General features: G+C 49.3%; 1 protein-coding gene across 1 annotated transcript in view; it reads left to right on the top strand.

Annotated features, from left to right (window-relative positions):
- The window catches only part of RFTN1 (raftlin, lipid raft linker 1), a 203,783-nt gene that overhangs the window by 128,381 nt on the left and 48,219 nt on the right, over positions 1–27,183 (top strand). The window contains exons 5-6 of the mRNA XM_030876368.3: positions 11,506–11,854; positions 20,734–20,937. Coding sequence (XP_030732228.2) covers positions 11,506–11,854; positions 20,734–20,937 — 553 coding nt within the window. The remainder of the gene's footprint in view (positions 1–11,505; positions 11,855–20,733; positions 20,938–27,183) is intronic.

The raw sequence follows: 27,183 nt of genomic DNA, 5'->3' as shown, positions 1-27,183 counted from the left end.
CTAGGACAGCATTGGTCCAACAGCGCCAGCTCAACATTTTGTTAAAGTGCCTTTCATTAATGTTCTGGAGGCCTGTGTAAGTCAGGCAGTGGTGGGGGAAAAAAAAAGTCATGGATTCTGGATGTTAACGCAGCAATGTGGTGTGAAGGGAAACATCTGCTCCTGATTAAACTTCTCTAAACTCAGGTTCTTTTGCCTCAGTCACTTAACTGTGGTGCTGAGATTTGAGTTCCATGAAGACTCTCAAACACATTTTCCAGAACATTACCAGGAATCTTAATAAGCCCTTGAGGTTCTTTGCCCCCAAGCTTATAATTCCAGGGTCACTGCTATTACCAAAGGATAAAATTGGGGCTGTCAGCATCAGCAGTTCCAGGATTCTAGATTCTAGCTGGTTCTTTTTTTCTTTTCTTTTCTTTTCTTCTCTTTTTTCTTTTCCTTCCCTTCCGTTCCCTTCCGTTCCCTTCCCTTCCCTCCCCTCCCCTCCCCTCCCCTGCTATCCCCTGCCCTCCCCTCTCCTTTCCTTCCCTTTTCTTTTCTTCCCTTTTCTTTTCCTTCCCTCCCCTCCCCCTCCCCCCTCCCCTCTCCTCCCCCTCCCCTCCCTCCCCTCCCCTCCCCTCCCCCCTTCCCTCCTCTTTTCTTTTCTTTTCTTTTCTTTTCTGGAAATGCACTGTCTTAGGCAGTGCCTTTTGAAAGAAGGCCCAGTGGAATGCCCAGTTATGAGGCATTTTTTTACTGTGATGACAAGTACTGATATTAACAAATTGTTTGCCTCTGCATATTTTCCTTCTCCTGAGGGGAAGATTGACCTGGTTTGTTACTAGATGAACTGGAAACCCAAGGACTGCCAGGTACCTGCAGCCTCAGTTTTCTTCACTGTTAAAAATGATACAAGTAGCGAACAATGTGCACATTTCACAATCTCAAATGAGTGTATTTGTAAAACATTATTGGCCCCAGATGGATATTTCCTGAAACTGTAGACTCATAGAAGTTTCCTTTCAGAAGTAACCTCAGATTCTGCAAATTTGATCTCCTGACTATTCAGTCCTTGCATAAACATTTACTGAGTACTTACCAGGGACCAGGAACTGTTTCAGATGCTGGGGACAAAGCGGGGGACAACACAGACAACACTCCTGCCCTCACGGAGCTCTCATTCAACTGGGAAAGACAGACAATAGTTTAGAAATGTGGAAATGAGTGATACGATGAAAGTTAAACAAAGAGATGTGCTGAAGAGTGACCGGGTGACCATTTTTTAGGTTGGGATGTCAGTGAAGGCCATATGGGAAGAGGGCACCCTGGTGACAAGGAGAAACCAGTTGTGGGGAGGGGAGGGAAACAGCATCCCAAACAGAGGAAGCAGCAGATGCTGAGGCCTCAGATGGGAACGGACTTAGAGTGTAAAATAGCGAAGGAGGAGGAAGTGAAGGAGGCGTGGGGTAGGTCTCACGGGGAAAGACAGGACAGGAGAGCTGGCAGAGGGGGCGGAAGGACTGCAGGACAGCCGAGTCCACTGCCGGTCTAGATGGAAAACCCTGAGCTGTTCTTTTTGTGACCGTGAGTGGACTGGAGGGACTTGACCTTTGTGGGAGGGGCTAGCCAGAGAAAGCCAAGGATGTAAGGGCAGGAAGGTTGGCTGGCGGAGGGAGCGGGTCCCATGCTGGACAGGCAGGGGTGAGGAGAGCTGTCACCCGTGTGTTTGGTACTTTTTAAAAGCAGCTTTCTCGGTCCTCACTGCTGGTCGCGTGTAACGAAGTGACCCTGTGTCTGGGTTAGCTTGGACAGTTCTAGCTCATGCCTGTCGTCACAGACTAATTATTGATAACTTCACCTTTTGCTTTCAAAAGTGTCAAACTGTTTAAAGTTTGCATGACAGTTTACCAATGTTTCAACACACTGGAATCTCGTGGTGTATCACCTTTCAGTCCTGGACTGCCATGTCTACTCTGGGTCTCCCGTCTACCTCGCCCATCCTTCCCCATGGCAGGTGTAAGCTCTTCTGGCCTCTCCCACGAGCCCTGCGGTGACTCCCAGGCCCCCAGCCACTCTCTTTGCCTCTCTCCTTTTACCCTCCTCCCCCATCCATACCACATCCTGTGGAAAGATTAATTTTGCTTGGAAAAGGGCTGATTATGTCACTGCTGCCAGAAACCGTGATGGCATCTCATTGCCTCCAGAAAAGAAGTCCAGACTCTAAAGATTCAACACTCTCCAAGATCAAGCCCTGGTATTTCACAGTATAGCTTAGAGTGTAGGACATACTATAGTAAATACACGCTGTATAACAGGTGGGACTATGGACTCTGAAGCCAGGCTGACTAGGTTTGAATCCTACCTGCCGTTTGCTAGCTGTGTGCCCTTGGGCAAGCTGTGCAACCTCTCTGTGTCTCAGTTTTCTGATCTGTAACATGGGGATAAGAAAGAAAATCTACTGTTATTGTTACAAAAGGATGAAATGAGTTAATCCATGCAAAGCCCTTAGAAGGGCTTTTGGCACATGGTAAGCTCTCAGTAGATGGAAGCTACTGTGATTATGGATTTTTGGTGCAGGACGTTTGTCCTTCTCTGCGTAACTTAGGACGCTTTCTTACCTCTTTGCCTTTGCTAGCCTTGTTCCTTCTTGGATTCTTTCCCCCAAACCATTCCGTATGCACATATGCTACCTGTGGGTCAGGTTATTTTACCAACCACGGATTTCAGCAGCCACAAGACTGACAAACCGTGAAGTCTGTTGCACAGCCTTCGACTTTCCCATGCGACTCCGATGAAAGTCTCTTTAAATGCTTTGCTGACATAAGCTTTTGAGGTTGATTTCTCCATTTTCTTTGTGGGTGTGCACTGGCCTTAGCGGAAGCCTGGGGGCATCTTGTAGCCTTGGTGGGAGATGCAGATCCTTCTGAGGTCCTGTGACTTGAAGATCCCTCAGTTTTCCTGCCTGGATGATGCCACGGTCTTTGCTTTTGCTCCAAGATCCTCTTCTGAGCACGTCCATGCAAAGTTCTGCTGATGGGCAGACATTGAGGGAGATTAGGGATTTGCAGGGATTGTGCAAATCTGCCAGAGGTGACCCCTGTCTGCCCCAGCTCATGACTCTCTGTTGTGTCCTCCTGATCTGGGTGCCTCTGCTCTGTGTAGGGGAAAGCTTGGGGGTTGGACACTGACTCCAGAAAATATTCCTAAGAAATAATCTTCAATTTTACCTCAGTAAAGCTGAGAAAAGAAATCTTGAGCAGACCTGATGGAGATAAAGATAGCCCGAGAAAAGGAGAAGAATGCTGCATCTCTGCAGACAAAATAACCTAGAGCACTGACACAGGTTCCACTTTGACCAAAACATATCAACACTGTTGTGATCGGTATGGCCTTACTTGCTCAGTTTTGCTCAGCTTAAGTATCGGTTACCTTATATTCTCTTCTTCACGTTAGTACACGTGGGTACTGAACAAATTTCAAATTTTATTTCCCATCAGATGATGTGTCTACATGACAGATATTAAATATGTATTTCTTCTGCCCTGAAATTCCTTTTCTTCTGGAAGCTTCTTTGTTCCCACAATCCAGCTATGTGAATTCCATAGGAGCTACCCTAACAATGACCAGAGCTGATTGGCCCAGAAGTGGACACCTGACCTAAGCTGAGCCAATCAGAGCCCTTCCCTGAGATCTTTTACTTGTGTGTAGCCAGGAAGTTTTGACATTCTATCTCCAGTGGCTAAGCTATGAGCAGAAAAACTTAGAAGTTGGCAATGGCCATAGTTTCTGCCACATGGAGAAAATTGGTCCTGGAAGAGAAAGAAGAATGATGCTAACAAATAAAGAAAAGTAGGGACAAAACCTGGAGCAAGTTTCCTGACAGTGCTGGAGATGCTGGTCCCAGGTCTTCCTAAGATCCTGCTCTGGCCCTACCCTGCTGGCACTTGCTCTTTGAGACACAATTGGATTGCTCCCCACAGATAGGTCTCTCCTTGTTCACCTCTCTTTTGCATCTCTGATTTAGACTTTTGACATTAGGTTGGGATCTTCTGGTGGGTTGGTTTTCACGGGGCTTTAGAAATTAGTTGAAGATCTTTGAGGGAGCTTAACAGCATACCCCCTCTTAGTTCTATTGATTTCCCATGAACTACATTTTCAGTGAACAGTGAAATTATAGGCACAATCTGAGTGAAAGAACCGAATCAGTTAACACAGGTAAGGAAGGCCAGTAAAACTCCTTTTGTCAGGACTACCTTCCCTGAACCACCAAAGGATGGATTTGTTCTCTGCTCCTACCCCAGTGTTGGACCCCATCTCTTCCTTTTGCTTTTAAGGGAGTTTACAGTTTTCCAAGTTCTTCCATCATTTCCCAAGCTTCCCACCAAATCACTCCTAATAGCAGAGGAGAATAAAATAGTACCTCTTCCTTCAACCTCAGCCTTGCCAGGGACTTAAGGGGGCAAACGGTGGTCCCTCAAACTGAGCATAGGCAGGTTGAGAAGGAGAGATCACATGGACTCTTCAGAGCCTCTGAGTTGCCCCTTGAGTTAGATCAACACATATTAAACTCAAGGCGTCAGGGATAGTGCCTATTTGCCTCCCCAGCACCTAGTGCCCAGCACATAGTAAATATTGAGTAAGTAGTTAGTGAATGAGTAAATAGGTATTATTATCCCCATTTTATAGATCAGGAAACTGAAGCTCAGATAAATCAACTGAGTTGACCAGTAACATAGCTAGTGAATGGCAGGGTTGAGTCCAAAGCTTTAGGTCTCAGACTTCTTGTCTAGGGCTCATTCTGAGACCTCTCAGTCACTGAAAGAGAAAACCACAACACCAGAGGTCTACATGATCTTTCCTTGTGGCCTCATAACGGAGCTAACACACAGCAGCACTTGGTCAAAGTTTCAATTCCTGAGGCAAACTGTTAACACGTCAGAACTAAAGGCAGCTTCAGACTTGAGCTAAAACCCATGTTATTTTTGAACCTCTGTTTTCAGAAAGCTGGTACAAGAGTTTAGGCGACAGAAGATGAGAAGGGTTGTGTGTGTGTGATAAAATATTCACCGTAAAGACTCATGTGTAACCGTGCAACCCAGAACAGCATTTTTCCACCTGTTCTTGACATACGGTCCATGCCTCTGTTTGTAGGTTCCCTGTGTATGTCATGGATCCCCAAAGGCTTTAAAATGTCAGCTGTCATGAAATGGTGGCCCATGAGTTATGAGGAGGGTCACAGTGGGCATTGGTCTGGTCTAGGGTCCATTTGGGATGTTTGTGTGTGTGTCTTGGTCTTGACCCTATATTATATGCATCTGCAGTCATTACTGAAAGCTCTGTTTCCATTGCTCAGTATTTCATATGGTTTATTATGCCCCACAACAGCACTGTCTATCCAGTAGAACTTTCTGTGACGATGGAAATGTTCTATATTTGCACCAAATGTTCTATATTTGCATCCAATACTGTAGTCACCAGCCACAGAGGCTATCGAATACTTGAAATGTGGCTGGTGTGACTGAGGAATTGAATTTTTAATTTTATTTGAATTAATTTAAGTTTAAATAGTCATACTTGGCTAGTGGCTACCACGTTGGATAGTATAGCTCCATATTTTTAAGAGGTCAGTAAGTTTCTGATTCCTAGCACTAATTAGCTCATTATTTATAGGGATTCCAGTAAGTTCATCCTAAAGTTAGAAACTGCTTATAACTTATAGAAATTAAATCTAACAGTTACAGATTTAATTCTTTCACCTCAAAATATGGTGGGGAGATTTCTTTCACCTGGGCAATGGTGACTGCTCTCCACCTTCTTGTACACTTCCGCCTCTCCCTGGGACCTTTAATCAACACCAGATTGAGTCCTTCTTTGTTCCTGTTTGGAGCACATTTCTCTCCCTGCCTTTTGGGAGCTCTTAGCCATGCCTTCCTTTCACACCCACTCCGCTTGGAATTTGGAGACCTCTAGCAGCCTGCCCTGTGTGGTCGTCTTTCCCTCACTCCCTTCACCTGCTTTTCTCCTCTATGACGTTTCTCCAGAGAAACAACTCATAGGGTTATCTATCTGTCTGTCTGTCTGTCTATATCATGAGACTGGAATTGAGATTGATTTATTTTAAGGAATTGGCTCATGTGATTGTGAGAACTGGCCAGTCCCAAATCTGCAGGGCCATTTGGCAGGCTAGAGGTTCGGGTGAGAGTGATGTTGCAGCCTTGAGTCTGAAGGTTGAAAACTCAGGCAGATTGTCTGGAGGCAGAATTCCTTCTTCTTTGGAAGATCTCACTCTTTGCTCTTAAGGCCTTCAACTGATTGGGTGAGGCCTACCCACATTATAGAGGGTGATTTGCTTTACTTAAAGTCAATGGACTGTAGATGTTAATCACATCTAAAAATACCTTTACTGCAATTTCTAGGCCAGTGTTGACAACTGGTCACCGTAGTTTATCCAGGTTGACACATAAAATGAACCATGACACCTTCTTCATTAGATTCAGACCAGATTGTCCTGGACTCCCTCTAACCCTTCACCTGTGCCATCTCATATGGCCTGTGGGTAGTCCAGTTCCTACTGACCCGTCAGCAGGAGTCTTTTCTGCTCCTTTTCCTGTGTTACTTATGTCTTTCATTTTTCCCAAACTCAACCCATGTCCCATTTCTCCCTAACTGGTTTTACCCTAGTTGATAAATGTACTCTAAACAAATATGTGTATAAGACCAGACAAAGTATATATTTGCACTCAGACGCAGCAGCATGGTATTCATTTTGAAAGTAGGGTAACAGACAGGACGTCCTAGAGTATCAGGAACTATCCCAATGTCATGCTGTTATCTTTAATCAAAATGATTCTTGAAATATATAACCAAAGATGACATCATTTGCCAATGCATTGAGCCTTTATAGAAATAAAGTTTTCAAAAAGAAAAAATAAATCTTTTTCACATCATGATCTCTGGTTTTAGGTTGGGAAAATACAGTTACCATTGAATTTGTTCTTACTCATCATAGATCAGTTGAATGAAGTCTTGGGTCAGTTGAAAACGTTAATTTTTGATGCCTAAACCAGCAATTGTTACTCCTTTAAGTGTTGGGGGTGGGATGGTTTTTAAATGCAGCAAACATGAGAAAAGGTGGATGAGGGTGTATTTCAGTTTAAACTCGTATCCGACTGGGCATCTTGGCACAGGTTGGATTGTGTAATGTGGAAGAGCGCTGTCCTGAGGGCGTACCAGTTTGCATTAAGACACTCAGAGTCAGATCTGGGCTTTGCCATGATCTAATCACAGATGTTAGAGAAACTCTTTGGGCATGCGTGTGACAGTCTGTGGGGAATTCCTTACCCAAAGTGGCTTGGATATTCAGGATTTGATCTTCTGTATGGATTCGATTCCACCATCTTGAAGACCTGGTGTAGCTTGAAGTCATGGTGGTGTCCAGCCGCTGATGAGCCCCTGAAAGTAAAGGGATCTGAGATGTCTGGAGAACGGGGGAGGGATTCCAGAGACATCGTGGGATAAATCTGGCAGGATGTGGTGAGCAGTTACACAGGGTTACAGAAAGGGAGGAACTGAAGAAGATGCCTTTACTCCAGTGTGAGGGACAAGGTCCACAGTAGACCCATCAGCTGTGATCATTGGTCATGTAGGTCTGAGCTCCAGAGGAAAGTCAGGACTGGAAAGTCCAAATTTGGGAATTATTAACATATGACTAGTGGCTAAGTCCAGGTGAGTAGAGGAGGTTCCCATGGGGAGTTTGGGGTGAGGAGAGCTGGTGGCCAGGGATGAACCCTGATGAACACCATCTAGTGCCCACCTTTCTGATGTGTGTGAGACTTGCTTAATGAAGGTTAGGAATGAATAAATGAATACACGCGTGAACGAGAAACAAACAGGATTCAGTTTGACAAACACAGTCAAGTGACATTACGAAAAAGAAAAGAAAGTCCCCGTTCTAGGATAAGGTAGAAAACCAAAGGCGTCAGGGCCCCGAGGGTCTAGCCAAATACTGATCTTTATAAAATCTAAATGAGGGTCGTCTAGTTAAAAAAGACTACTCACCCTTTCTCGTAAACAATTTGGCAGCCTGTACCAAGCCTTTGAAAAGCTGATATCCCTTGACCCATTAATTCCACTTCCAGGAATCCACCCCAAGGAAGTAAATAGAGCTGCAGACAAAGATTTGTGCATGAAGGTGTTTCATATTCTTGAGACACACTTTCCCTGGAAGGTTTGAAATGGGGAGGGGGGAGCATCTTTACCATTTAACTTGAGCATCTTTTTAAGTTTTGATACTGTGCAGTACTAGGTGCAGGATACCACATTTTCATTAATGTTTAAGATAAAAGATGAGCATTCAAAGAAATCTTGTGCTTTGCCCTCAGACCCTCGACCCTCACCTCCTCTGTCTCAAGAGTTACTATGGGGCTTCCCTGGTGGCGCAGTGGTTGAGAGTCCGCCTGCCAATGCAGGGGACACGGGTTCGTGCCCCGGTCCGGGAGGATCCCACATGCCGCGGAGCGGCTGGGCCCGTGAGCCATGGCCGCTGGGCCTGCGCGTCCGGAGCCTGTGCCCCGCAGCGGGAGAGGCCACAACGGTGAGAGGCCCGTGTACCGCAAAAAAAAAAAAAAAAAAAAAAAAAAGAGTTACTATGGTGCGAAAGTTAGGGACCTGTTGCTGTGGGGTGAAGTCAGAGCCTTTGTTGGCTTGGTATTCTGTGACATCGATGGTGTGGCCCTTGTGATTTCCAGTCCAGCCTCATTTCTGCGCACTCCTGGCTTCTCATGTCATGTTCCAGAAATGTTTCTAGAAATTTCTTCAATACTCAGGCTGTTGCACACCATCAAGCCTTTGCCCGTGATGATCCGTCCATCTCTTTACCTGCACTGCCCTGTCCCTTTTTTTCACCCATCTGGTGAACTCCTATTCATCCTTCAAAGCCTCCCGCAGATTGGGTCCCCTAATAGGATTTGTTTAGCACGATGTTTTGGGGAAAAAATTGAATTTGAATGTTGTCGGTGAGGCATGCACATTCCAGCTCTGCCACACCCCTCACGTCTTCTAGTTGTATTGCAGTCTTACTCCATTTCGTTTATTACAGCCCTGACCTGTGAGAAACGTCTCAGTGTCCCCTTCAGGCAGAAGTAATCTATACCTTTCTATACCTTTCTATTCATTATTGCGCTTAGCACCCTCTATGAGAAATTTCTGGAATATTTACTTTTTTCAATTATAAAGGTAATATGCATGCTTATTAGATAAATTTTGAAAAATTACACACAAATATTATACAGCTGTCATACTGTGTCTAAAAAGTGTAGAATCTTGATTTTTTTACATAACATTATAATATAAGCATTATTGTGGCATGTTAGTGTAATATTCTTAAAGTCCGTTTACAATAATTGGCTGAATCTTTTGAGAGTCAGGACTCCTATTTTGTATCCCCCAGAACCTAAGTGTGATGTTGGTTTGAGCCAGTATAGGGACTTAATAAATGTTTGTTGGAGTCTAGGGCTGAAAAATCAATTGGTCTCCATCCCTACCTTCTAGGAGCTCTTCTGGGAGAGGAGACACATTTCCACTCATTATGTAATGTATTCATTCATTCATTCATTCAACAGATACTTACTGATCACCTCCTATATGTCAGACAAATTACTAGCTCGTTACGCTTCTCTCTTCTTGACCAGGAGTCTTTCCTTATTTCGTTTGGGACTGTGAAATTCCTTGCATTTCTCTTTTTGCTTGTGCTGCCAGGAAGCTCAGGGCTATGCTTTGTACATATTACCTTCCCTCAACCTAAGGCTCTTTGGTATAATTATCTCCTCAGTCTTTTCTTTTAAAACTTTTGTGACCTGTGTGTTGTTTTAGAAGCTTTCCAAAACAATTTCTAAGAGTAGATAGATATCACAGATTAATGGGTAAAAAATGAATTTTCAGGATGGAAAGGATGACTTTAAGTTTTTTTTTTAAGTTTTGAAGCATGAATTGAGCCAACCATGGGCATTTGTGTGGGCACATACATATCCAAGAACTGGATGCTTTGACATGTATCCACTTGACCTTGTACTTAAGAGAATGAACTTGGGCCCAAGCCAGACCTGGCTTTGAACCTGGCTACCCACAGCTTGCTTTATGACTTTAATGTCTCTGGGCCTCAGTGTCCTCATCTGAAATGAGGATCGTGATACCATGCAGGGTCATTCAAGGGTTAAGCAAAACAATTTATATGAAGCGCATAGTGTAGGGCTTGACACATAGTAGGTCTGTGATAGATGACGATTAATACTGTTGTTATCATTACATCTAGCACAGGCTAGACCTTACAGAAAGACTGGGCTGTACATTCGTGGAGCTGCTCCAGGCCATTTTCTAGAATGGCCAGTGTTGAACTAAAATGACCTCCTGTTTTAAGTTAGGGTGGGTCATCCGGGGAGGGCTGCCAAGGCTTGCTTCTCCTTTAGAGAGTAGCTCCGTGCTGGTATTTCTTACTAATTCTCAAATGACGGGAGATGGTCACTGCAGAAGCCTCGAGATTTTCTGAGGTCATTCACTTGGGGGTTGGTGACTAAGACTCACAGAGCTCTGAGGTCTCCACCTCCTGATTTATTTGTAAAGTGACTTCAGCATTCTTGCCCAGAAAGTCCCCTAAAGCCCATCTTCTAGTTTTGGCCAGCTCTTCTTGATTTTATTCAGCTATTACTTTCAGTTTGTTTTTCCCTTATGACTGTTACACTCAATTGCCTGGGGTATATTTTAGGGAAGGCAGCGTTCACGGGGTACAGAGCTCAGTGTGGCCATCCGTCCTCCATCTTGAGGCTTAGGAGGTGAGAAGGTGCCACCTGTTACCTGGACTGGATGGTGGGTGCAGAGTCATGGGTCGGCCCAAAGTGATGCCCGTGGGCTGGGTGTGGACTGATACCCTCAGATGTCCCCTCTTGCGGGGCTGCGTGCATCAGTTATTGCGCGGTGGTGACTCTCCCCACCTCTGCCCTTCTCTGCCAAAACAATTGTTTCAGAGAGGAAGCTCTTTGGGTCATAAAATGTCATCTGGTAGTTAGTATATGGTTATATAGACGTATTGAGTTATATAGTAGCCTGATGAGCAGGAAGTAGGTGATTCATCAGAAAAAAAAAAATAACAAGAAAATAAACTCTTACCAAAATGAACTTCCTCTTTCAGCCACTCTTTGTTCCAGCTCATCCTTTTAGAACCTTCTTCCAGCTTCTTAGAAAACCATTGTCAATCGGGACTAACACAGTGTTTCAAAGAGAGGCCGTCGCACCCCTTCATAGCCAAATGCATTATTTTTCCATAGTTTAAAAAAAAATAAGCCCCATACTCTCTGTCTCCAGTTGGGCCAGGGTTGGGGTGTGGGCGCTGCCTTGAAGACACGGAACCTTTGCCAGCTCGAGAGACTTCATGTTCAAACAGAAATGTCCTCCAAGGCCTCCCTAAGGTATTTCGTTGCCCCTTTGCTAGAACATCCCATTCACTTGTTTCCCTGTGTTCTGTTTGCCTCACAGATCCAGGAGGCTGCGAGTCGGGGCCTGAAATTCGTCGGGGTCATACCTCAGTACCACTGCCCTGGGCACTCGGCAGGTGGCAGCCCCCCAGGGGATGGGCGGGATGCGACAGAGGAGCCTGGCAGGTGTGTGGCTACAGAGAACCTGGGGGCTGCCGACGCTCCGGTGGGGATGGACAGAAGCCCAGAGCCCGGCCAGGGCCCGAGAGGGGAGGCGCCCACCGCCCAGCAGCCCGGCTCGCCCTCGGGAGCCGGGGTTGGCACAGAATCCCCTCCATGCGGGGTGAGCGAGACTCTGGATGGACCGGATGGGGACGCACTGGAAGGGCATGGAGAGCCGCTCTCGGGAAGTAAGTATGTCAGTGCTGGGACTCTGACCCGCTGAGAGAGAGGCTGCTGGCTTGTCAGTAATCCCCTTGGCACTTTAGGAAAACGAATGGAACTAGAGTGTAGAGGGAGCGGTCCATCAAACAGGAGAAACTGTCAAGCTGTTTTCTGGGCCTCCTGACTGTCTCCTGCCTGAAGCTGTGACTTCCAGGGGTGTGGAGGGGAAGGGGGGGCGGGGCAGGGGGGCAGAACCACATGACGTTGACTCGTAGTTGCTCCAGATGGTCACGTGTGAAGTAGATTCTAGAACGGGAGGTCGTTTCTCCCGCACGCTCTTGCACTGCCCCTGAATTACCCCGTGTGAACACAGGAAGTGTGAACTTTGCTGGGCACCAGTGCAGAAAGCAGCCTCCATTTTTGGACCCCTTGTTTTGAATATCTGCCTGAAGAAGGAAATCAAGAAAGCCAGCTGAGGACAAGTTGTGCAGGAAGCTGGTGATTCAGCTCACCCAGCTGTAAACAGCCAGATCTCAGGGAGTTGTACAGTTGACAGATGAGCACCGTGGAAAGAACACTGCCAAGGAGAGGCCACCAGTAAGCGACTCCGCTGAATCACATTGTAACGGCCGTCGGAGCCCGCCCTTTGGGTTGGGGATTTCAACTAGCAACACAACAGGGATGATGATAGCCAACGTTTATTAATACTTCCTGTGGACCGGGCGCTGGGTCAGCAAGCTTTCCTATGACTATCTCTTCATTTTTCCTATGATGTGGGTGAGCTCTTGCATCATGGCCCATTTTACAGCTGAGTAAACTGAGGTTCAGAGAGTCCATCTGTTGCCCAGGCTGGAAATAGATCTGATGTGTGAGCCCAGGCCCTCTCTCCGCCTGGTCTTTCCTGTGTGGTACTCAGACAGACGAACAAGGTTTACTGAGGCCCTCAGTCTACAGGGAGCTGTTTCTCTTCATTTCCCCGTGATTCCCTTTCGTCTTCCTTCTCCAGGAAATCTAGCCTCGAGCCATTTCCTGAGAGCCAGGCCCTCGTGTGAGCTGCGTGGCCTCTTCTAGCCTTTGGGAGGTGACAAGTGACAAGAGCGACAGGAGGTGGCCATAGGTCTTACGAAGTCTTTCTCTTTAGGCCTTCCTGGATCATCTCCCTGGTTAATGTTACTATTTACGTACTAATTCTTGAAGTTAGCCTCTTAGAAATGACGAGGAACTGTTTCTACTTTGAGAATAGAAAAGAGGGTGAGGGGCTTCCCTGGCGGTCCAGTGGTTAAGACTCTGCGCTTCCGCTCCAGGGGGATGCAGGTTCTATCCCTGGTCGGGGAACTGAGATCCCTCAGGCCGCGCGGTGCAGCCAGAGAAGAGGGTGAAATAGTTTTTCTTGTTATGTCAGTAGTTCCTGGAAAGAAAATTGTGGGCTGGTTAATTCTGGGGCTTGTTTGCAAAGTTGACCTTGGAGGGGGGGTTGGCAGCAGCCTCAGTTCTGAGAGAGATTAGGACTGTTTCATGAAAGCCTTGATCCTTCTTAAATATGTGCTGAAGTAGAGGCTCATCTGGGGGACTTCTGCTCCCACAGAGTAGCTGAGAGCACGTTTGGGTCCTGTGGGTGCCTCCCAAGGAACAGCCCAGTCTTATTTCAGAATCCCCCATCTCTGCATGGCTGTCGGGCTGAATCCCAAGAAGGAGGACTGGCCTCCTTGGAGCCCCTCTGTTGTACCATCTCAGGCCCTGGGAGGGTGAGGGGTCAGGGCATCACAGGCCCCAGGAGAGAGGGCAGGGAGCAGAGGGCTTAAGAACCACACGTCTCGAGCAAGATACCCTCCTGTGCCTCAGCTCCTTGCCCTGTACAATAGGGATTAAAAAAAGGAAGTTTCTTGGGCTTCCCTGGTGGTGCAGTGGTTGAGAGTCCGCCTGCCGATGCAGGGGACACGGGTTCGTGCCCCGGTCCGGGAAGATCCCACATGCCGCGGAGCGGCTGGGCCCGTGAGCCATGGCCGCTGAGCCTGCGCATCCGGAGCCTGTGCTCCACAATGGGAGAGGCCACAGCAGTGAGAGGCCCGCGTACCGTAAAAAAAAAAAAAAAAGAAAAAAAAAGAAAAGTTTCTTGTAGAAAGGTGAAAGGAGAGATGCATTTAAAGCACTCCTAAGTGGCGGTTCTTATGACTGGGGTACAGGCTCTGTCGTCCTGACCATTGCCCCCACCTCTGCACAGAACCCTGCCTTGGAGAAAGGGGGCTCTTGGTACTGAGGGTCCCCTCAGGAGTTTTCAGATATTCCTTGTTTCAGAATCCACTTTTCTCCAAGATTCCTTCCAGACTTCCTGCCTCCTGGGGTTGAGTTAACTGGGGAGACTTGTCCTGGGACCCTCCGCCCCAGGTCCCTCCTGCTGTCCTGTGACTGTTCCCTCGATCACTCAGACACTCCCCCCATCGCTGGGCACACAGAGACCACCCCCGCCCCCTGTGATACCCCAAGTGTCTTGGCCTGCTTCTCATTTCCTCAAGTCCCTGTTCTCTATGAGAAAATCAGTTCCTGCTGAGGAAGAGCAGGTTAGGGTGTGTCTGGAAGTGGTCAGCCTAACAGAGCATGAGAACTCCAGCTGTGAGGGGCTTATAGTGCCGCCCAACCCCCAGTCTTGCTTGGTAGACAGCTGTGTGTGTCCGTTGTCTGCTCATGAGCCTGGCACTGATCTCTCTGCGCAGGAGGCCACAGGTCTCACTGTTACCCTTTATTTCTCTTTTGGTGGAATAAATGAATCTTTGGGTCTTTTCCATTAGTCAGTGAACACACAGGGGTTACGAGCGCACAGGCGTGGCCTTGCAGGGGATGGACAGCCATCATGGTGACAGCCCTCTGAGTGAACTGTTCTGAGCTCTCCCTGTGTGTCTTGACTAGGCTTCACAACAGCTTTGTGACAGAAGATGCTATTACTACCCCTGTATCACAGATAAGGACAGTCGCCGGCGTGCCCTCATAGAGTTAAATGTTATCTCCTAGTCGGAGCATTAGTTGAGCAACCATAGTTTCAGCCTCCCAGAAGGCCGGCCGGCTGTTCAGGGACCCTGTCCCCATTCATAGCCCTCAACTGACCCCAGCTTCTCTCCTAATCATTTTCCGGGGAAGTCTTTCCTTCCCTGGGAAGTCCGTGCACCATCACCCACCCCGTCCCCAATGCCCCCTCCCCGCTGCTCACTCAGCTTTCACCTCCCTTTCTCTCAGGGCCCCCTAAGGAGGGTGAAGTGTTTTTACGCCTCTCTCTGCCAGGTGGGCTTAAATAGGCAATCACAGCAAGACAATTAAAAAAAAATCCAGAGGGAGCCTCCCTCCTTCCCCCTCCCTTTCCTCCTTTAATTTGTTTCCTTTATAGGAGCCTGGGGGAGCTGGTGCGGCAGAGGCTGCCAGGGAGCTCTCATCTGGAAACAGGGCAGGCCGCCCCTCCCCCTCCCCATGGGCTGCAGGGACCGCTCTGGTCCAGGGGTTCTGCTCCCCATGCCCACCTGGGTTTCTTCCTGCTCCTCCTAGGGGATTTCCTGTAGGTTTGAGGTCAGGCCGTGCAGACATCGCCTGAGCCTTGCTGCAAGCTGCTTCCCTTCTCACATCTAGCTTGCCCCAGCCTCTTGGTGAAATGCAGAGCACCTGGGAAGGACAGGACCGCGTTCCCACGCCACGTTCTCCATGCATTTCTGTGCTGGGGGGCAGCTTCCTTCATTCCCCGCAGACAGGCCAGTGCACGGCAAGGTTAGGGAGGTGTCGCAGGACGGACCCCTGGCGCTTCTCTCCTGGCCTCCAGCATTCCCATCTTGTCTCTGTCGCTGAAACTTGAGCAGGAGAAACAAGGAGGCCACACAGGTTCACGCAAAGTCAGCTGGTTCTCACTGGCACCGAAATAATAATGCAAAATCTTCCAAGAGTTACCCTTCCTACCTGCACCTGCTCACTTAAAATGCCTACAGATGCAGCCAGGAACCCGAGCCGGGGATTGCAGTGACCTTCTCTGGAGGGGGATTCTATTCAGCAGGCCTCCTTGGCAGGCAGCTTCTTCTGGGGGAATGCCCCCTGAGCCTGCCCTTGTCCTCCCGTCCCGGAGCCCCCAGAATAGTTCTACCCTGTGGTTCTGTCCCCCACCCCCAATCTGCCACCATCTTCCTGGCCTTTCACTCAGTCCATTAACAAATAGCTCTTGAACACCTCCCTCCCGCCCCCGCCCCCCACATGCACACCGTCATTGTCAGACCCCGCTTTCCATGCGCCAATGAAATTAGCCTCGTGTTAGATTTGGGACACAGCCCAGCATTGGGGGTTTGGAAGAGTCTTGGCTTTGCCACTTACCAGCTTGTGATTCTGGGGATCCACTTAAGGCTTCTGGGCATAGAAGGGACACCGTTCCCCCGTGGAGGCTGGAGTCATGTGAGATGATGGCGGTGGTGATGGCCCTCATTAATACATTCCCGTCCTGTGGGCCGCTGACATCCTTACAAGTGGGCCCCGTGGATTGCTGTGCAGACAGCGGGTCCCACACTTGGCCTGGCAAGCAGGCCTCCCCCAGGCCCAGAGGTGCCTGAAGCAGCCTCCTCCCAGATGCAGGGATCTGGCCAGGCCTGAGGCCCTTCCGCCCTCTCTTCCTCCAGAGACAGCCACAGCCTCGCCTTCGCAATGACACCTTTCACCTTAGCTCCCCTGCCGTGACCTCAGCAGACCCGAGGTCCCACCCAGCCCGGCTCCCAGGCCAAGTCTGATGCCCACTTGTCCCTTCCAACTTGCCAGCCTCCTTCTCCCACTCTGGCCCTGGGAGCCCCATGCTTTCAGCCAGACTCTGAACCCTTTCTTTCCTGCAGCCTGGAGGTCCCCTGGGATGCCAGGACCCACCTGCTACCTGCAAGTTACCACCGCTCTGGGGCTGCAGCTGCAGACAGACTGCAGGCTTCCGTCCCGTGCCTAAGTCCCTACTTCCTGGCACCTGCCTCAGAACCGGGCGTCTACCTTCTTCCTCCTTGTTCCCGAGGAGCTTGGCAAGGCCTGAGCGGACCTGGCTGGCAGGCCGGCAGCGCCCAGCTGGCCCCGCCTCCAGGCCCACGTGCCCTCCTCCCCCTGTCCACCTAGCTCCTTGCCCTTGTCTGGCTCAGGTCAATCCAGCAGACACAGGTGTGGCACCTGCCATGTCTTCTGGACTACCACCTTTTCTGGACACAAAGGATCTAAATGACACAAGGCAAGCCCCCCGCGCCCCCCCCCCACCCCATGTCAGGGGAACACAGCAAGACAACGAGACAGAAATAGAAGTGCAAGACAGAACAGTCTCGAAGCTCCTTGGGTGCCCTGCCAGGCCAGTCCTGCGGCCATTCTCAGAAACAATGCCTTCCCCCTCCTTTGGGACTTTCTGTCCCATGTCTGGAAAAATCTTCCAGCTGGGGTCATGGCAGAGTCACAGAGCAGCTAAGAAAATGTAAACAAATTTGGTCTTCTTTTTGGAATCCCTGGTGACTGCTCCTGTGAGGATATGTATTGGAGAGTCAGAATATTAAAACATCAAAGGGCATCGTTTGGGGACAGTTTTTCTTGGCTGGTTTCCATGTGAGTAGAAAGACGATTGTGGCCAAGGAGGCAGCGGGACAGAGGAGTTTACTGAAGGCTTGGGCATCTGGAAGCAGGTTTCTTCCAATATTTCACTGCTGCTCATGCTTTGGAGGCTCTCGATTCCAACAGCCTTTCCTTTTCCTTCCTGAAAAATTTATTTCTGGCTCTGGCTTTGGTCCTCCTCCCTGGGGAGGATCCAGACGGAAGGCAGGGGGCGCTGTCGGCACCCCACCATCCACCTTTGTCTCCCCGCTCTGTCTCCCCCTGCCCTGCCCCGCCCCCAAGCATGCTTCTTCTCCTTCTGCCTTCCCTTGTTCTGTTTCATCATGCGTGTGGGAAAGTTGTGGTTTTGTCTTGCCATGTGACTGGGGATCCTTCTGGGTGATCAAGTGTTGTCATGTAGTTTTGGACTTGGGCCACTTCTCAGTTCCCCACTCATCCTCCCGTGCAGAGACTGTGATTTCTTTTTCTCTTTGTTGATAATTCATATGCATTTGTGCTTGACCGTAGCAGACCATGGGGACTGGTGCTCTGGCCCATCTTGGGGTCACCTGAGGACAGCTTTCCTAGCCTCTGCCTGGGCAGATGTCCCAGGGAATGAACACCTCAGGAGTGGCCTCCATCCCTGAGGACAAATGCCCGGCTTCCTTGCCCCTCATAGAGCAATATGGGGTGTGCGTATATGGTGTATCAGGTCCCCAGGTGCCGTGACAGTAACCCGCTCATCAGTGCAGCCTTCCTTGGCTTTCAGCTCTTCTGTTTCTCGTCCCTGCTCTCTCGCTCTGTTTCCTGGGATTACTTCCCAAATGAACGACTTGCACCCAAAAGCTTACAGGGTCTGATTTTGAAGCAATTGAAATGCGGTCAAGGACTCGCTAAAGCATGACTTACCCTCTTTTGCCTTTAGTAGCTGCAGGTCTTATTTGAACCACTGGCACCTTGGACTGGAAAACACCCAATCACTTCCTGTCCCACCCCCACCCCCCCCAGCTCTAATCCATTGCTTGATTTCCCTCCTTTACAAACCTTCTGTGCTGTCTGCATGACCCCATTCCTAAAGTGTGTATCTGAAAGTCACGAAATAGTCTAGGGATTGCTAGCTCCATATACCAAGACCTAATTTCTCCTGCGAAAGCACTTACTGGCTGGATTGTAGATGGTTTCCTGAGTCAAGTAAGCGGACCCAGAAAGGTAATTTGGGCTGGAGATGATGAACAGGCCAGCGGTGGTTGTTGAAGATCCAGGTGGCCGTTTGTGAAGATGGGGACCCCTCCTTCCTAACTGGCTCTACCCCATGGATAGCTTGAAAAGGCCTCCCTGTCGGCTTCACCGTTGCTGACGACAAAGTCTGTGGCCCCGCAATGCTCCCCAGAGGTCTCTGCTGGTGCTTGCTCAGTTGGGGCTGTGGAAAGCCTTCCTTTGTCCCAGAATACAGTCGCCCTGTGAGATAATTTGAGGTGCTACGTGGATGGACATTCTTGGTGTGAACGTGCCTCATCTTTCACTCCTGTTTACGGCAAACGGTAGTGTTTTCCCTTGTGGTCGTGAAGCAGAGTTTCCTGTTTAAGTGCACTTATTTAGATAAAACAGAGTGAGTCCATTTTAAAAAGTAATGTACTCGGATCCTGGAAAAATTGTGAAATACCGAAATATGGGATGCAGTGTCCCAGAATGTGAGTCTAGGCGAGGTATCTCCTGCAAGGAGCGTGGAATGTCCTTTGTCCTTTTTGCTGATGTTAACCATTGTTTATGACCTTTAAAATATTTCTTCGGAAGAAGGGTGGGGACTTTCTTATTATCCAAATAGATATTTTTGGAAACCAAAGCATATTCCTGACTAGCCCGTGTAAGCAAAGCTTTTTAAACTGGGTGAACTCTGATTGCTTGACTAAATGAGTAACGCAAAAATAGACCTCCAGACTTCGATTGAAATTCCAGGTATTTGCTTCCGGAGGCTGACGCCGCTCGCTCACGGCCAGCACCGTGTGTCGCAGGAGGCGAGGGTCAGCTGCCGGGTGTAGTGAGTATTGATTTTTAAAGAACTGAGCTATAAATGAAGGCACGGGAAGCAGAGCCTCACTCTCAGGGCCTGCCTGGCTGTTTGAGCGACCTACCACTCCAGGCAGGAACCTGCATTTACTGGAATGTATTTATTTTTACATATCAATGATGTATTTTTGATGGACTTGATTAAGTATTATGGGTCTGGCCCCAGGAAACACCACTGCGGTTTATAAATAGTCCGTTCAGGGATGTACAAAGTTCCAGGAATTACAGCAGTATTTTTGTCTTTATGTGCCTCTGTGCACTTACTTTTTTTTTTTTAAGACCAGCTCTCACCCCAAAATATGTCTGCTTTTTCTTCTAAAACACACCTTTGTATGAATTTCTGGAAATGTCTACTGTGTCCTTCTCTAAAACACCTAACCGTACAAATGAATCCCAGCTAACAGCTATATGCCAGATTCAAAACCTAAGTCCTGTCGACTAAAAAATGCACAACATGAGAGTTGCTAGTGCGTTTTATTTGGGGCAAAATGAGGACTGTAGCCTGGGAGACAGCGTTTCAGATAGTTCTGAGAAACTGCTCCAGAGAGGTGGGGAGAAGGTCAGTGTTGGACATGATTTTAGTGAAGGGGGACCTGCAGTGGAGCACACATGTTGGCAGAGGCTGGCTGCTAGTCACGAGAGCAGGTGTCACTGTTAATGATTTTAGTGCTTTTCTAGATACAAGGAGATGCAAGAATTGGGCTCATAGTGTCTTCTCCTGAAAATATCTGACTATCTAAGGGCTTGCTCTGCCAGTTTTTCTCAGAGTACAGAGGGCCTCCTTCCTGATCTCCACGCTGAACGCCTTTCAGGGTGTGTTGAGGTCGGTGGCTGCAGTGGCTAGTGACCTCATCCTTGTAGAGGCAGATGACAAGTGCCACTTTTTTGTTGGCAGTCACCTTAGGACTCAACCTTTGAGGTCCATGTCACTTTTAAGGCACCCTAACTTACTGCTTAGAATTGGGGGTTTTTTGTTTGTTTGTTTTAATTAAAAGAAATTCTTTTTGGCCACACCACGTGGCACGTGGGATCTTAGTTCCCCAGCCAGGGGTCAAACCCGCGCCCCCTGCAGTGGAGGCACGGAGTCTTAACCACTGGACCACCAGGGAAGTCTCCGGAATCAGGTTTTATTATTAGGTAACAGTGCAGCCTAACAGAACTTTGGCCTTTGATATCGCTTCTTCAGGCTCCTGAGAGATCCCGTCAGGCCCAGTGAGGCAGTATGTCCCCATCTGACCTCTTCTCTCCCTACTCTCTTTACAAATCCCAACAGAAATGGAGATTTTCGCCCTTTTCAACAAACCGAAGGGCCATCAGAAGTGCCGGCAATACTATCCGGTCACCATTCCCCTCCGGGTCTCCAGGAATGGCCAGACGGTGAGCAGTTTGGACGCCAACTGGCTGGAGCACATGAGCGACCACTTCCGGAAGGGCGGCGTCCTGGTGAACTCGGTCTTCTCCCTCGGCTTGGTCCACGGTAGGGAAGGAACAGCCTACCCGTCGGGGGGCCCTTCTGAACTCTGCTGCTTCCTCTTCCTCAGAGCCTGCCCTATTCAGAAAGCTCTGTGGCGGGTCCGCATGCTGCGTCTGATTTCTGATGAACACATCTAGAGGAATCTTCCGTAAAGCTCACCAGCCATGTTCTGCCGACCCCTGCAGGAGTCAGCCAGGTCTATTCTAACATGACAGAGAAGGGGGAGCAATTCTGTTTCATTGATGATGTGGTGGCCTCCATCTAGGTTGCTTTTAAAACCTTTTCAAAAGGTTTTCCCAGGGTTTGTTAATTACCCCCAGAATCATGCCACTCCCAAAGTACAAATTGTTTGTAGACACCGTTACAGTTTGAAGCAACCATAGCAACATCTTGGAATTCACTGCAGAGAAGCGAATTGGTTTCTGTAAGCTCCATGGGGATACGCACTGCTCCTGGGTCTCTCGGCACCCAGTGGCCCTGCCAGTAATGGATTCCCTCTGCATGGGTAGCGCTATGGGTGTCAGCTTTTCTAAGGCAGAGAGAAAGTTTGCCCAAAGTGGGGAGACGTGTCACAGGCAAAGAAAGCGTTTTCAAGTTAACACGAAGGCAAGTTGAGTTGCTAGGGGCATCGAAACCGGGAGACAATTTGGGGAGTAGGGCCAACCTGCCAGCATGTGTGCAGGCTGAGGGCTGCCAGCCAGCAGGATCCCGAAGTAAGTGAAACGTAAAGTAACACCAAATCCGATGATCCCAGCAAAACGTGGCAGGGGGCACTGACAGCCCTGCGTCTTGGTCGTGGAGCAGTTTTCTCTCTAAAAATTAGCAGCGTCAGGAACAGAGTTTGGATGCTATATGACTTGCGACCCTTGAGATGCTAACAAGCATCCTTGGAAGAGACATCAGTCTTAATTCTGAACGTACATACGTGCAATCATCCAAAACCTTAGAACATGGTACAGTACGAGTCCCTTGTCCCTATCTTAGTAGCAATATCTAATGTTAGTATGTTCATATAGTAGCAGCAGGCATTGTACGGTATCGTGGGCCACGACTATTTGTGGATGGGTGAAGGACATAAGAAAGGTGACGGGCGGTCTCGTAGCACTCGCTGTGTCGACGGGGCTGTTCTGTATGTGTGCTGTCCGGTATGGTAGCCACCAGCCATCGGTGGCCACTGACCACTGGAGATGTGGTATGTATGACTGAGGAACTTAATTTTTATTTTATTTAATTTTCATTAATTTAAATATCAATACCCACGTGCAGCTCATAGCTAGTATATTGGACAGTGCAGTTCTAGAGTATATTTTCATTAATACAACTAAGGAAGTCAGTTCCACTCCCTGGCGGCAAGGTCAGTAAACTCCCTCTGCTCCAGGAGGCTTTCCCTGGGTGCCTGCGGAGTTCTTGGAAGCCAGGGGTCGTCCCGGCCTATTGAAGATGCACCGTCCAACACCAGGGTGTGTGCTAGGGCCAGATGTTTACAGCCCTCGTCATTAGCATTAGGGGGGCCAGGGAGGAATCCTCCACTCCCTGCTTCCTGCAGGGACACCCCGTTGCCCGTCTTCGGGTGTGGCAACAACAGCTCCTTTTATCTCCTCTTGGGCCCAGAGGGCCTCCCTGTGACTGCGCATATCTCCCTGGGAAACTGATGTTAGTTGCACTAACATCTTAAAGATAGATAGGGAGGTGCTGGACATGGCAGCCACCGAGGCAGCCACGGGTCATGTCCCCACCTTGGGAGAACTGGGGTTTCAAAGGGGAAGTTTTCTCTCTTGCCTGCGCGTGTCAGAGGCGAGCTGAGCCCCAAGAGGGGACACCTTGAACTTGAAAGTTCACGCTGCCGTTCGTTGTCTGTCTAGCCATTCTGCCTTTGGCAACCAAGGCTCCGTTACCACCTCCACTCCTCCCCCAGTCCCGTTCTCCAACCTTGAGTCCAAAAACACAGATAATGTGTACAGTCTTGCTTCAGATTTGACTGGAGTGTTGGAAATGCTGTTATATCCTCCCTTGGCTTTAGCTGCATGAAATCCAGCCTTCCTGCCTTGAAGACAGAACATGAAATTTTCCCTGGCAAGTGCAGCTGAGCAGCCTGCGCTGAGCCTGTGACGGCTCCACAGCAGGGCTGCCCACACGTCGGGCTGCCCCGTGGCTGCACATCCCTGTCCCAGTGACGGCTGCAAAATCCTCAGAACAAAATGCATCTGAACCCACTCAAAATTCAAATGCGATTCCACCCTGACGTTTCTGATAGGAGGGAGCGTGTGACCTGGGAGAAGGGCTTACTGGGTTAGCGTGTTTCTGCTCTAGGAAAGCCCAGGCTTTCCGTTGGCAGGGAGGAAACATGCATATGTTCTTTTCCCAGAATTAAAAAAAAAAAAAAAGCAAGCTAATCATCATTATAAAAAGAACCTATTTCTAGTAGGTTAATTAGTGTCCTTACAAATAAACCTGGCAGAGCTAGGAGCACATCTTGTAAGCTGTTTGCCATCTGGAAAAGCATCAGTCTTCTTAACTAGACATTTGTGCTTCAGAATATTTTCCACAGGGTCATAAAATGCATGAGAACTTTGTCCCATAAGCAAGGTGATGTTTAGCCCGAATAATCCAGTTAAGACTCCATCTTCTGGTTTTGAGTCTTTACCTCCCAGGACATGGAAAGGCTTGTACCATCCTCGAGTCGGGCTTCTGCTCGTGGCCTCCTGGGTGTCCCTCCTGAGGATGCCCAGGTGTCCTGGGCTGGGGAGGCTGTGGCCTTGGGGTCTGGTAAACTTCAGGTATAGGTGAAAGGGCAGCAGAATGATGGGAACACGCCCCTAGCAGCTCCTGTGTGCTGGTCCTCGGCCAAGCAGCTCACACAGCAACTCCTCTGATCCCCATGGCTGAGTAGGGTGGGTACTGTCGTTACGTCTGTGGAGACCGAGACACAGAGCACTGAAGTCATTGCCACGGTGCCCAGCTGCTAAGTGGCAAGAAAGTGGTTGGAAGAAAGAAGGGTGTGGGTGGGGAAAAGGGACTCGAGGAGAGAAAAGAGGTTTGAGGTTTGAAAGGAGGTTTAGGCCCCCCGCTGGACCCCTGGGGAGGGGAGAGCTGAAAGTCACCCTTAGGGAAGTAGCAGGACCTGGTGGCAGCCAGCAGCGTGGAAGAGCCCAGGGGATGCTCAGACAGCAGGATGGATGGACGTACGGAAACACTGCAGCCAGTGAGACGAAAGCCAGAATCTATGCTTCCCAAGGGTGGGAAAGGCTGGGCAGGGAGACCCTCTGCTGAGCCGGCTGCCGCTGAGGACTCGGGTGGGTACCACGAGTCTGGGGTAAGGGCGAGGCGGAGCTGGCTGCCCACCTTCTGAAGCTTGTTTTCCCACCAAGGGTTTCCAGGCCTGCAGAGTCCCTGCTGCCATCACTGGCCACCACCAGCTGTCTTTGCCCTGCTCTCACCCCCCTTGTCCCCCTGGCTCCATCCTTGCTCTGCATCCCTCTTGGTCTACCCTTTGCCGCCCCCCACCTCCTTTCCCCACCTTGCTCTGCCCTTGGCTCTGTCCTAGCCCTCCCCCTCCCTCTCCCTGCCCCCGGCCCTCCCCCTCCCCTCGCCCCACCCTCCCCCTGTCCTAGCCGGGCAGTCCTTCCACCTCCGGCAGCAGCATCTCTATTCAGCCCACGTTCACAGGTCTTCCACTGTTTCCGAAATGTCCTTTGCAGCAAGTAGCGCAAACCAGAATCCAGTCCAGCAACAGGCACTGCACGGCGACCACGTGCTTACTGCTGCTGTACCTGGAAGGGTCGTTCTTCATGACCCTGACGGCTTGAAATAAACCTATTAGCCTCTTAGAATGCCCTGTGTTCTGGATTTGTCCGGCCAGGGCCTCATAATGTTATCTTGTTTCTCCAGCCTCTGTTTCCTATAAACTGGAATTTAGTTCTAAGGCCTTAGGTCTAGGATACATTCCAGATGCTGTTGTGTTTGACGAGCTGTGTCACATCAGGAGACGCATTGTACCTAGGAGTCCCTCCTTTCCTACCTCTTTAAAGATTAGGTTTTCCTGAAGACTCTCTCTGATGCCCCAGCTTCACGTCCATCCAAATAACATTTGGTATTTACACCACATTTTTGATGCCTGACATAAACCAGATTACCTTGTATTTGCAAAATACATAGGTAAAAAACATGTACGTATTTTAAATAAAATACACGTAGGGACACATATTTTAGGCAGACATGTTTGCAGGCCCTTGGGCAAGGGCCTGCTTCCTATGCTTCTTAGCATCCCAGTGTCTGTCCACCGTGCACTGTATACAGGAGGCGACCAATAAAGGTTTCCGGATGCTGCACAGTAATGCGCAGTGCTGGGGGGAGCTGGTGTTGGGGTGTGCATCACCAGGCCCCTGCAGACTGGGGGAGCAAGGGAGGATGAGGTTGCAGGAAGTTCACGGCCACTCCCTTGTCCGACCGCAGGCTCCAGGCACGTTGGCCTAGTGGTTGCAGGCGTAGCTTCTATTTCAGAGGAGCCGCTGAATAGCATAAGGGGTAAATTTCACTTACACCGTGAAATGCATTTTCTCTTCTATCCATGGCACGTCTTTTAAGTAAATTTTTTCCTGCAGTATAGCACACGTACAGAAACCAAGACAGCTCCTAAGGGTCCAGCTCAGTGGGTTTTCACAAGGCGAGCACACCCACGTAACCGGCGCCAGATCAAGAAACAGCATCCCAGCCCCATCAGAGTCCCACTCAGGACCTCACAATGCCTCTTCCCCAGGGCGACCACAGTCCTGACTGGAAGCGTCACAGGTGGGGCGTGAACTTTATGTGGGTGGAGTCTGCCCTTGTTTGGCTTCTTTCCATTTGGCTTCTCCTTGTTAGATTCATCCACATTTTTACACGTCACTGCAGATCATTTTTTTCTCGCTGCTGTGTGCTGTCCCTTGTGTTGATAGATACAGCTTATCCATTGACACACATATTTTTGTTCTTTCTTTGCCCCATGCAGGAAGGCGTGGCCTCTGCACGGATTTGGCCCCAAACAGAAGCTGTAAGGCCATCTCACTGCAACCCCACTGAGATGCCACAAAACACGAGGGCAGGGAGAGCGGCCTAGTGGTCAGAGCACGCCTGCTCCATGAGGCTGGGCGCCTAGGCTGCTCATCCCCCGGCTGGAGCACAGCCCCTGGCACATCCTCGTGGTAGCAAAATAAAATATCTGTCACCTGTTGAAAGAGCATAGGCTTTGGAGTCACACAAACTACATTTCAGGTCGAGATAGGCCCTTGTATGCGCTTGAATGTGGACAAATGGTTTCACGCCTATAGCTTCCTTCCATCTTCTCACCACTTAGAGGGAATGATAACCTTGCAGAACTTGCAACGGGGGGAGGCATTCAATGAGAAGCCATGAATGTGCCTGGCAGAGGGCCTCATAGCTGGCGAGCACAGAATCAGGGCGTTTCCTCCCCATCTGGTCATCTGGTCTGATAAATGACACTGAAGTTGCAGGCTGCCCCTAACTGTAACTTATTCACTGCTTCAAACAGGGACTGCAGGAAGGCAGGCAGGCCGAGAGCAGAAGTGAGGGCTGCAGAAGCAAGAGAAGCAGCAGGCCTGCTCCACTCTTGATAATGTCAGCAGATTAGCTGTGGGGTGATGGGGGAGCTGCACACACCATTGTCCGATTGGTTGCGTGCGGCTGCGCGTCCCTATAACACGGGCGATTATGGCTATGCAGTTGGTACAGGCCACTCCTGGAGCCAAGGTGGTGCCGTGAGTGCCATGCTGGTGGGGAAAAGGGGTTTCAGGGGGCCAAGGACATCTGTTATGCCAGTGACGCCAGTGTGGGCATTTAAACCATCCTAGCCTGTAGAAGGAGAACAGTAACATTTTCTAGTAGACCACATGCATCGACCCCTTATGTCGATGGCGTGTGCATTTCACGCTGGACTTGGGAGAGGTGCAGCACCTAGGGTGAGCCTGAAGGGTAGCTTGCTAGATGGAGTCTTCGTGTCCCAGAGGCTGCAGGGGAAGAGCAGTTTTCGCATAGAATTTACTCTTGGGCTAATAGGGCAAATCTCCTTTTCTCACATCCTTCTTGTAAAGCATAAACTTGGAAAGTTAAGGTGTCCTTTTGCCAAAAGACCGGCATCAAATATTTATACAATGCCAGGGCAAATAGCTTTCTGTGCACAGTAGGGAAGCATCTTTACTTTAATAAAAAAATGCAGTGATAATGGAATGTTTTCCATAGATGGAGGATGATTTA

The sequence above is a fragment of the Globicephala melas genome, chromosome 4 (genome assembly GCF_963455315.2).
Source record: "Globicephala melas chromosome 4, mGloMel1.2, whole genome shotgun sequence".
Classification (NCBI taxonomy): Eukaryota; Metazoa; Chordata; class Mammalia; order Artiodactyla; family Delphinidae; genus Globicephala; species Globicephala melas.
Note: the sequence above shows the minus strand (reverse complement) of the source record. Positions and strands in the feature narration are given on the sequence as shown.